This window comes from Cetorhinus maximus, chromosome 5 (assembly GCF_964194155.1).
Source record: "Cetorhinus maximus chromosome 5, sCetMax3.hap1.1, whole genome shotgun sequence".
Classification (NCBI taxonomy): Eukaryota; Metazoa; Chordata; class Chondrichthyes; order Lamniformes; family Cetorhinidae; genus Cetorhinus; species Cetorhinus maximus.
The window spans coordinates 31261504-31273885 of NC_135883.1; the positions used below are offsets into that span (position 1 = coordinate 31261504).

At 41.6% G+C, this 12382-nt stretch overlaps 1 protein-coding gene across 1 annotated transcript in view; it reads right to left on the bottom strand.

Annotated features, from left to right (window-relative positions):
- Nucleotides 1-12382, bottom strand: part of LOC144680442 (uncharacterized) — an 85021-nt gene that overhangs the window by 42666 nt on the left and 29973 nt on the right. The window contains exons 7-10 of the mRNA XM_078541405.1: nt 9411-9477; nt 7444-7824; nt 4108-4323; nt 1657-1745 (exon numbers count right to left, since the gene is read on the bottom strand). Of these exons, the coding sequence (XP_078397531.1) occupies nt 1657-1745; nt 4108-4323; nt 7444-7824; nt 9411-9477 (753 nt within the window). The remainder of the gene's footprint in view (nt 1-1656; nt 1746-4107; nt 4324-7443; nt 7825-9410; nt 9478-12382) is intronic.

Sequence of the window (12382 nt, forward strand, 5' to 3'; positions counted from 1 at the left end):
GCTCAATATGGAACAGCACCGATTCATCAGCTGAAGGAGAGTGATAGGTGATTAGCCTAACCATTGCCTACACTTACAAATCAAAGTTCAGCTTTAAACAATGAAGCAGTAAACTATGTTTCAGTGCATATTGCATTTTTGTTGGTTCATTAATTAGATTTTATACCTATCATCCCACCTGAAGAATGAATTGCATAGGAGATGAATGCAACCACTTCAGGGATTTTGATAAAATTAATATACTGAATAAGCCAAAACAATAAGCAATTTCAAAATAAATAGAACTTTGTGTTACATTGAGAACTTGAACATAGCTGAACAAATAAAGCACTGACTAGTTAATTGTTTTAGATTCTGCTCTAAAGTATATACAAAAAAGCTGTCCTTAAAATTGCTGTTAGTTAGTTCTTCTATAGTGTTTAGCAAAATTCTAGTTAAAATCCATTTGATCAAACTGTATACTCACCACGGGCTAGCAGAATCTAATCCTCAATTGCTTTCAATGATAAAGATTCTGAAATAAACATTGGATCCAGAGTGAGAAAAAGAGGGAGAAAGGAAAAGTAAATTTCTAAAAATAATTTAATATTACATTTTTAAAATTTCCAAAATCAATTAAAACCTGAAGGAATAAACCAGGCTTGCAATATTAATTTTCAGAGACAGAGACAGTAGTTGTCTAGCAGTAATAAACAAATGGATATTCAGACAGGAACGGTCATCAAAATGTAACTTTTGGTGGCAAGTGTAGCTTGATTCTACTATGAAAGTACAGCAGCTCAAAGGTATTAAATTCATTTTAGTGGCGAGGATGACCGTGAAATGATGTTTTGGCAAAGCGATTGCCAGAGCAGTGCAACTTGGACAATAACTTTTGCCCCTTGCTTGAAGTTGCTGCGTCAGTTATCCATAACTATGCATTAGCCTCACAGATATTTTGATGGGAAAATCTAGGTCATTTAATTGAACCATCGTTGACATTCAGGAAATGAACATTTGAATAATACATTCCACAAATGCAAAGCTAATGAAGGGATATCCGACCCACCTGTAATTATTGCTTTTCAGAAGAGCCTCTGATAAGGACTGTCTCAGATTGCCATTATCTGACATGGTCTGCAGACATGTACTGGGAACTGCTTCAGGTTTGAATCAACAGCACTCTTCATTTCATATAGATAAACAGGAGTGATTGGTGATTATCACTGTCTCAGTCCTAATTTATGTAGAGATCACGGCCTACAGGGAGTGTGATAACCCACAACTCTTCTCCTACATACATTGCTGACCCGTTAGACTCAGGATCCTGAAACTAGTCTGTTTACATCTCTTCTCAGTTCACAAGAACCGTAGTAATCAAAGTGGAGAACAATTCTTGCAGTGATGTGTTAGCCACAGCTCTGTAGCCTGCTCTGCAAATATCAGTATTTATTGAATGTGTTTGTGATATCTAATGGTAGAACATTAATAATGACAATTTTTAAAACTAGATTTGTAAACCTTTTGTTCTTTCATTGTTTCCAGTGTCAACTAGGTAATTGAACATTTGAAGTATAGCTAGATGAAACTCATCTTAAAAAGGTCCTATAACAGAGAGACGTTTCTGTAGTGTTGAGAATGGAACAGGAAAGTAAAATGTTAATTCACTGAACTTACCCAGTTGTAAATGATCGGTTGTTGTAAAATTGACTGAAAGGCTTTAAGTACGTCAGGATTAGTGGTTTTACGGGTTGGACAAGTAAATTCTGGAATGAAATTATCAAAAAATTGCAATTAGATTAAGAAGAAATGCTGCCAATAATATTGCAAGCCACATTTGAGAAAATACCATTATATATAAAAAATCCTTTTAGGCCATTTGTGGCTCTAATTCACATGCAACACATTATTTAAACATATTTGGGGGTGAAATTGGACTTAGTAGTGCCCATTTTTGGGTGCTAATAGTGCTGTTAGAGTTCCAAAATGGTGTCCAAGGCACATGCGCACACTTTTGACATGAAACATGATGGCTGCCATCTTGGTAAGGGGTTTAACACAATAGTTAATAACCACAAAATAGGCAGAGCATACAGATCATGATGTCAATCAATGTACAATAATGTTTTGATGTCAGCTTGGCAATTTTGAAACTCCATGATCCAGCTGATGACTTCTCTTAACCTTGCACTGCTGAACACACATTAAGCTGCATGAAATGCACCAGAGCTACTTAAAGGGATCATCAATAACTGGCTATTATTGTGATTGTACAAAGTGTTGGTGAGGCAATGGAGGTAAATGGAGAGTGTTCCATCATATTCCTGACTTAAGGCTAGTAGATAGTGGACAGACTTTGGGAAGTCAGGAGCTGAGTTACTTTCTGCAGAATTCCCAGCCCCCACCCTGCTGTTGTAGCCACAGTATTTATTTGGCTGTTTCAGTTAAGCTTCTTGTCAGTGGTAACCAGCAGGGTGTTGATGGTGTCTTTCTTGTGCCTTTGCCTGTTCTAGTGCTACCCCAGTGGCTGCAACATAGCTGGTGGAGGTGATGACTTCTAGTGGATGAGACTGTAGGAGGCTTTGGAGGACAACCTCGAGCAGCTCTGGGCTTAGAATACCAGCCTAGGGCTCTTCCAAATTGGCATGGGGAGTCAGCAGTCTAGAATGGCTGGCTGACAAACTACAGGCAGAGTGGCAGGGTATGCATCACAGATACTGCCATCCTGACAGAGGACAGCAGATTTGTGATTAATGTCACTTCGCAGGGAGGTGCCCCAATAATCCTGGTATCTGCTGAGTCCAGCTTACTGTACTGCTGTGACACCCTGCTGGCTTTTTGGGCACTGGCATCCACAGCCATGATGGGAGCAGTCGGAGTCTGCAAGGCAGCAAGCTGAGCTTGCAAAGAAGAAACTAATCATCTGGGGAGTGAAATGCTTCCAGTTAATTCAAAATTATTTGATTAACCTGTGCCTGTTCAAAGTAATGCAGACAAGATGCATACTTTGTGCTGGCTGCTAGTTATAATCACAGTGGCGCATAATGCAACACAAAACACACTGCTGCATACCTCAGCAGGATACCCAAGTTCTTGCAAGGATAGCACCACTTAAAACTAGCCCTACTCAAAGCTACCCTGCACTACATAACCATTGTCAGTGGCCGGCCTTAACCTGTGCTGAGGTTGCATTCCTGGTTCCAAGCGGCAGCAGGTTTCTGTGAGCAGCTCTTACGTAAATCTCAGATGAAGCACACACTGTTCATGGCTTAGGTGGAGGTAAAAGAAGTGTTCTCTGGGTGCATGGCCTCTTGCTGAGAACCTTTCTCCCTCTCCTCCCTCTGTAAAAATCTTGTCCCTTTCTTACTGCCTTTACAATATCTCCCCCTCATGCTGTAGCCCTGGATGAGAATCCAGGACTTGGTGGAAGCGGTGTTTCCTTAGCCCTTGCAATCATAATCTAAGCCTTCTGCACATGCAGAACCACTTCCTGCAGACTTCAACTGTAACCAACTCCTCCAAACACCCAGCACTTCCACAACCTTAAACAGAGCCAGAATGTAATCAGCAACTAATTTACAAGTTTAGATAGCACTGTCTTCCTGTAGCTGTAAGAGAGGATGTTAGCTAGAGCAGCGAGGACCAAAATGGCAATGTTGGCATCAAATCATCTGACTGATGTCATGGCCTACTTGTTTCGCATACTTATAGCGCATGCTCCTAATGCCCTCACTAAGAAGGCATTCAGCGCAGGTCAGGACTGAAAGTCAATGGCGCAGCTGCTATTTTGATACCAAAACTGCACCCATGACACGAAAACCATTGGTGCTAGGGAGCTGAATTTGCCACAACGTTTAAGTGAATATAGAACAATTACAATTCGGCAATGAAATGAATGTTAATGAAGTGTCCCAGTGGACATTTGGTTGGTTTCTATCTTGGAAAGTAGTTACACACGTCATCACTAACTCTTAGCATAGCTTCTCCTCTTTCACTTGACCCAGCAGGCATACAATTGCACTTAAGGGGGAACTGCTGAATTACTGTTTAAAAGAAAATTCTAACAAAAATGACAAAATTAATCATCATCAATTGCAATCGAGCTGAGCCATGAAGAATCTCACACACCTGGATCCAAGCAGTCGCCTTCTTCTTCTTTGAGATATTTCCTTTGTGCCCACTTTCCCATGAGGTTACCCACTGGTCTTGGTTTTTGATGAGGTGGTGTAATGTCAGGCAATCTAGTTTCAGTGGATTCAGATGACGTAGACACGCCTCCTGCACTGGCAATCAGTTGGGTTGCCACTGTACCTTTATTCACATTGCACTTGTTGGTGCTCATTTCTGTAAATAAATCATTCAGTAGGTTTTCTGAGAAAGGTGAGCATGATTTCCTCACTCTCAACTACCAATGTAAGGCTATCACGATCTTAGCATTTAAGCTATCTTCAGAGTTTTAATTCCTTATGCAAAAGTTTGGCTTTCAAGAAGATATGTTGTGATCTAAGAGCTGGATTCCATTACCCCCTCTGTTTGAATTCCCAGAGTTAACCTCTATCTGTTACTCTGCTCCCCCCTCCCTATTTTCAAATATTCTATTCCAGTGACTCCATCATCCCTTGTTGAAATTAAGTGACTGCCCTCCATTCCTTTCCAGAGATTTGGGGAAGAATTTTTTGCCTGTCGGGTGGGCGGGCGGGAAGCCGGAGAAGCGAGCCCCGTCGCCATTTTAAGTGGGTGGGCCAATTAAGGCGTGACGTCTGCCGGGAAGTGCTATGCGATTCCTGTGCAGGCGGGGGGGGGGGATTCCCCAAATGCGAGAGTGTGCTCTTTCGCGCATGTGCACGATAGAGCGCACATCTCCCTGAGGCTAAGTGCTGCCTCAGGGAGATCGCTGACAGCTGTATAAAAACTTTAAAAATAGAAAAATAATAAAATCCTTAACATGTCCCCCTCATGTGACAATGTCACACGAGATGGGACATGTTAATAAATTTCACTGAAACTTTAGTAAACTTTTTTAAACCCTACATGAAACTTCATCCTGCCAGTGGATGAGGTTTCATGCTTTTTCAGAAGCCCACCGGGGCTCCTGGCCTGCCCGCCAACCTTAAGGTTGGATGGGCAGGGCCTTTAATTGTTTTAATTATCCTGTCAATGGCCTCAATTGGCCATTGACAGGTCGGCAGGCGGACGGCTGATTTCGCTGTGCCCCCGCCTTCCTGAAAATTTAAATGGGCCGGGATGACATTGGGGGTTCCTCCCGACGTCATCCCACGTCATTTTGCCATCAGCGAGCGGGCCCCGTCCCCTGCTCGCCGACAACAAAATCCAGCCCTTGGTCTTTCAGTGATTCTCTCTTATCCTTCACAGATATTTGCTCCAACTGCTGCAGTTTCATCTTCCCCTGCTTCACCTGAGATGTTTTGTTTTCAATGACTCCACTGCCAATTGCCTTCTCAATTTGTGGGAGTGCTTTCACTACATGGGTTGGAGAGGTTCAAGAGTCAGCTTCCCTCAGGGCAACCAGGGATGGACAATATATTCCAGCCTGGCCAGGAATACCCATATCCCATGAAGGAATTTGCAACTCCATATACACCCAATTCATTCCTCCCTTCAGTGAAGGGCAACAATTAAAATTCACCACCAATACAGCAATTCTGCCATGACAGCTTCAGGTAGAAATGTATTTAAACATGAATCCATGTTCACTGTTCTCCCATTTTATTTAACTGTGAACCACTTTCTGGTGCAGCAGAGTAAATATTATATCTGGCTTCATTTAAATTAATTTCAAGCATATTTTACATGTTGTGGAAAAAGGGACTAAAATGCCTTTGCATGCAAAATAATAAAAATAAAGACTTGTGCAAAACTTCATTTCTTAAGTGTTATGCACCCACACTCACTCCTCAGTTTAACGCAGTACACAGTAGACACTCCACCTTTCAAAGTGTACCTCTAACTGCACTTGTATGCAGCTGTGAGGGTCCATTTTTGCACCAAGTTACTCCGTAGAAAAATCATGTATTAAAAGTAGATCCACAGATGTTGTGTAAGATTACATAGCAAAGTCTGATAAAGATGAATCTGTGTGGCTCCAAATGATGTTTGAAGTATTAATGTAAAACTAACTACTCTGATTTTAGATGAAGTGCATCAGCTTTGCCATCAGTATACACAATAGATGACACATGTGTAACTTTGACAATTTATTTTAAGGATACACCATCATCTTAACAGACAATTCCAATACAATCAAACCATTTCCCATTTATTCCTATTGTTTGGTGCTTCTGATGTAAGCACAAATATTGATCCAAACATAGAGTTTATCTATTAATAGATCAGCACCAGAAGTACAATCAAATCACTCTTAAATTTCAATTTGCTCTCTACATAAAGTAGTTAAATTTACACCTTCCATGCAGCTTCCGTCTTCTAATTTTGAGCCCACACTCAAGTCCAGGGGTTGTGGAAACTTCAGCTATATTACTGAAGTTTAATTTATCTATGTCCTTGAGTACATCTGCATGGGCTTCTCTCCTCGAGAGAAAACAATCTCAGACCCTGCAACTATTTCTCAAAGCTCACATGCCTTAAGTTAGGCATTAGTTTTTGATTACTCTTTTCTTTGCTGCCTCCAAAGTCTGGTACAATGTGATACAATGGCCAAAATTGTACACAGCACTCCAGGTACGACTATACCAAGTGCATGCATGCCAGATTATTACCTCCTGGGATTTGTGTTTTACCCCTAACTATATATTCCAGGATCCAGTTAGCTCTCCTTATCGCTGCTACCCACTGTCTTGCTGATTTCAGTCAACTATCCATCAATACACCCAAATTCCTCCCTCTCCTGTAGCCTAGAGCTATTTTGTTTATAATTCCACCATTTATTTCCCTTCACTAATTTCAGAACTTTGTAGTTATTAACAGCGAATGCCATTTGGCATTCTTCAGTCCAGATTTCCAATCTCTTGTATTTGGTTTGTCTCTTCGCCTCTGCGATTTGAATCCCCTTTTAAACCTGGCACCACCTGCAAGCTGAGACAGCAGTATTTCCCCTCCTAGCTCAAAATCTTCTACAAACCTTGTAAACAGTATAAGCCCCGGCAATGAGCCACTTTTGGCACATCACCATTGATCCCTTGCCCTGCTGATGCTATTCTACTGGTTTAACCAACTTTCAAATTCACCTCAAAAGCTTCCTTATGTTTGCTGTGACTTGCTATCTTGAGGACTAATAGCTTCAGTGAGGTGGTAGCAAGAGTCTTGCTGGTTGATTTCAAAAATATATCTTATGTACACACAATACACATATATATTACATATGTTTAAAATTTATAAGACTGTTAAATTAGCAATATTAACTTAAAAAGGTACGTCCATTAACTTCATCATTGTGACAATCTATTTGTAATTATAGAACAGAAAATTCTTGGTAACAGTGATTACCTTTTGACTGGATCCTTTTATAGCTTTGTGTAATTACTCCATATTTCAGTACGTCACACATCCTACATCTCACCAATGAAGCTTTATTTGAAAATGAACACGTATCACAAATCCACATCTCTGGTGAAATTGGAGGGCTTTCTTCATCACAGTTATTGGATTCTTTGGGCAAACAAGTCTCAGACGCGTTGAGCAACTTATTGTCTAATTGAGCATAAAACAAAGTCTTTGGGTTTGTTTTTGAGTTAGACCTCATCCAGGTTGCAAAGTGCTTCGGTTTATCCTTGGTCGCGATTGCTCTGAATGGTGAGATGGTATATGTGTTCTCTTGGTTTACACAGTTGTTGCTGGAATTCTGGAGATGTTGTGGTGACTTGGGTGCTAAAAAAAGAATGAAGGGATTGACAACATCCTCTGTGCAAAGCTAGCAGAAGTTCTTACTCACAGGTCTTAATAGGTTTTAGCATGGTCACTAATAGATACCTTCCCCACCACCCGCCCCGCCCCCATCCCAACCAAAGTCAGTGAAACCAATAGGTTATAGGTCTAACAAATCAGAACATCGTTGGCAGAAGACCACAGCCTTAGAGATGGTTTCTGGCAAACACAAAAAGCAGGGCTTGAAAGATCAGTAAATGGAACTGGGTGGCTTGGTCAGTGACAGGAGAGGCGGAGGTGGGGCGGGGACAGAGGCCAGGATCAGCTGGGAGGGTGGGTGGAGGAAGAGGTGGGAAGGAGGCAGAAGAGGTCTGTCATTGCCGGCAGGGAGAGAGTCGCTGTCATCAGTAATGGGGTGGCTAAAGGTTTTCTTGAGGAACTAATGGTGGCACCCCTACTCTCTTGTCCCACAAGGAGTGTTGGAAATCAATTACCGAAGGGAGCCATAACTTCCACCTCCTTTTCAATGCTAAGTTTCCTCACCCCTGGGAAACACATGCAGTGAATTTTAAATCAGGCCCCCAATTGCACTGGGTGAGTCCGATTCTATTATGTTAATTAAATGTCCTGCCTCACCAAGGTGGACACGAGGACACCTTGATATCTGCTGCTGGAAAAAAGCTGTTGGCTGTATAGATTTTATGAGACCATTCTTTTTACTCTTATGTTATTCCAGAGGAGCTTATTAGTCTATTGATATCACAAAGTATTTGTGTGTTTGTGAAATCCAGTGCTTTCTTTTTTGTAAATACTTTCAAACCTGAATGTGCAGCTTTTGGAGATTGTTTAATCCTCCCCACCATCTCAACATTGCAAAACTGATTAATATAAGATTCAATCATGAAACAAAAAAAAATCAAGCAATATTATAGTTACCATAATGAAGTGCAAAATATTAGTAACTATGAGTGGTTAGAATATGCACTCAGCCAAGCAATTCAGGCTTGAAATTATTTGCAAAAGAGAAAGCACTAGATTTCACAAACACACAAATACTTTGTGGTATCAATAGATTAATAAACTCCTCTGGAATGATATAAAAATAAAAAGAATGGCCTTATAAAAGCTATGTAGCCCATCTACCTCGACTCATACAGTGGATCTAGCCAGAGCATTTTTTTCAGTCTCCTGCCTCTATCACAGTTAACTCTTAACAAGGTTGCTATAAAACTTTAAAATATAAATATTATAAAATATATATAAAATACCTTGTAAAAGACATCAGTGGAGTTGCAGACCGATTAACAAATCGACGATTCCACAGTGTGACAGATCCCACTGGCTAACCTATGCTTCACTTTAAGACACTTTACTTTAAGATACTTTACAAATAGGCTACTTTGTAATAAACCTACAGTGATACAGTTAGAATGCATTAAAGACATCAACTCAAAATGATTCATGTGTAGTCCAGGAAGGAATATACAAATGAAATTCCAGACTGCTATGCCCTTATCTGCATTAAGCTTGAGGAATACGTAGCTTATAAACACTCTCGACTTTTCACAAAGTTATTTAATAAACTTTACCTTCTTGATGAGATGTTGGAGTAACTGCTGTATCCTCAGATTGTTCATCACCATCACTGGTGTCTTTCTATTAACGAAGGAGAAACAGTATGAAATGAAAAGCCTTCTGTCAGATTCAGGCTACTTCTGTTGTCATGATCCACCTTCAGCACATCATTGTGAAAGCTCCCAGTTATGCTCTTCACATCTGACCATTATTTTGTGACATCAAACAATTAATCCAACACCAACAGGATTCCTGCTCACTTTGCCAAGTCCATCTCTCGACTAGGATTTCATTTTATCATCAATATGTGAATGCCTAACTTAAATAAATTTAAGTGAAAGTGGCTATTTCTTAAACAGATGACAGCAAAATCGTTGATTAAGCAAAGACATGATTATTTCAAAACCTTTTTAAATTAATTTTAAAGTGCTACTTTGCTCATATTTAAAAATGGATTTATTTCTCCACTTATTCAATAATCTTCAGTCAAAAGTGTCAAGTGGATGATCCATCTCAGCGTCCTTCTGAGGTCCCCAGCAGCACAGATGCTAGTCTTCAGAAAAATTCGATTCACTCCATGTGACTTCAAGAAGCAGCTGAAATCACTGGATAGTACAAAGTATTTGGCCCTGATAAAATTCCAGCGATAGTGCTGAAGACTTGTGCCCCAGGACTAGCTGCATCCCTAGCCAAGCTGTCCCAGTACAGCTACAACACTGGCATCTACCTGACAATGTCCAGGTATCCAACGCAGCCAATTACCATCCCCATAGTCTACGCGTGATCATCAGTATTGTGATGGAAGGTGTCATGGACAGTGCTATCAAGTGGCACTTACTCAGCAATGACCTGCATACTGATGCTCAGTTTGGACTCCGCCAGGGCCACGCAGCTCCTGACCTCATTACAGCCTTGGTCTAAACATGGACAAAAGAGCTGAACTCCTGAGGTGAGGTGAGAGTGACTGCCCTTGACATCAAGGCAGCATTTGGCTGAGTGTGGCATCAAGGAGCCCTAACAAAACTGGAGTCAATGGGAATCAAGGGGAAAAATCTCTGCTGGTTTGAGTCATACCTAGTAGAAAGCAAGATGGTTGTGGTTGTTGGAGGCCATTCATCTCACTCCTAGGACATTGCAGCAGGAGTACCTCAGGATAGTGTCCTAGGCCCAACCATCTTCAAATGCTTCATCAATGACCTTCCTCCATCATAAGGCAACACTTGGGGATGTTTGCTGATGATTGCACAATGCTCAGTACCGTAGGCAACTCCTCAGATACGGATCATAGTCTGGTGTCCATATGCAGGAGGACCTGGACAATATCCAGGCTTGGGCTGACAAGTGGCAAATAACATTCATGTTAAACAAGTGCCACCAAGCAATGACCATCTCCAGAAGAGAGAGAATCTAACCATCTCTCCTCGACATTCAATGGCATTACTGGGAAAAATTTTCCCCCTGTTTGTTGGGAGGTGCGGGAGTTGGTGTGCTGCCGATCAGCGCCCCCAATTGGGTGCGCCGCCATTTTCTGTGGGTGGGCCAATTAAGGCAAAACAGCGCACAGGTCTCCCTGAGGCTAAGTGCTGCTCGGGGAGATCGACTCCAAATTAAAACTTGTAATACAAATGATGGAAAAATTCCCTGACATGAACATGTCCCAACTCATGTGATAGTGTCATATGAGTTGGGACATGCCTATAACTTTTACTGAAACCTTTATTAAAAATGTAAATACCTTCATGAATCCTCTCCCATGGATGAGGTTTCATGCTTTTTCTGAAGCCCGACAGGGCTCCTGGCCTGCCTGCCAACCTTAAGGTTGGATGGGCAGGTGCATTAATGATTTTAATTAGTTTCCCAATGGCCTCAAATAGGCCGTTGGCAGGTCAACGTGTGCACAGCTGACTCGGCTGCGCCCCCGCTGACCTGTAAACGGAAATGACACGGGGTGACGTCCGGAGTTGCACCCGACGTCATCCCGCGTCATTTTACACGTCAGCGAGCGGGCCCCGCCCCCGCCCCCGCTTGCCGACCAGAAGATCCTGTCCACCATTGCCGAATGCCCCACTATCAACATCCTGGGGGTTACCATTGACCAGAAACTGAACTGGACCAGCCGTATAAATACCATGGCTACAAGAGCAGGTCAGAGATGGGGAATTCTGAATAACTCACCTCCTGACTCCCCAGAGTCTGCCCACCATTTATAAGGCATAAATCAGGCATGTGATGGAATAGCCTCCGCTTGCCTGGATGAGTGCAGCTTCAACAACTCCCAAGAAGCTCAACACCATCTAGAACAAAGCAGTCCACTTGGTCGGCACTTCATCCACCAACTTCAACATTCACTCCCTCCAACCCAACACACAGTGGCAGCAGTGTGTACCGTATATAAGATGCACTGCAGCAACCCATCAATGCTCCTTCGACAATGCCTTCAAGGGCAATTAGGGTTGGGCAACAATGCTGGCCCTGCCAGCAACACCAATATCCCATGAAGAAATTTTAAAAAAATGTTTATTTCCTACCTTTTAAAAATATTAATTGTACTTGATTGTTTTCATCACATTTAAAGATTAGCAGATTTGCATTTAACCATTTTTAGAATAAACCTTCAGTTAGTAGAGTACATAGTGACACAAAATGTAACATGAGAACCAAGTTCCTCTTAGACATTTCCATGCTATGCAACACTATATCCATGAAGAACTGCCTCTACTGTGCTACCCATGAATAACCTCAACGCAGTGAGTGCTCCCAGCTGCACTAATGTGGCATTTTTACTTTTCACATTACATTGAGTAATTGAGATTTTTTTCATTTGAAATATTCAATTTTGGGATCTGGACATTGCTGGCAAAAACATCTCAATTTGCCCTTGAGAAAATGTTGGCAGTCCTTTTTGAATGATGCAATGCATATGGTGATGTTACTCACACAATTCTACCATTAGGTAGGTAGGGAACTCCATGATTATGACTCAGTG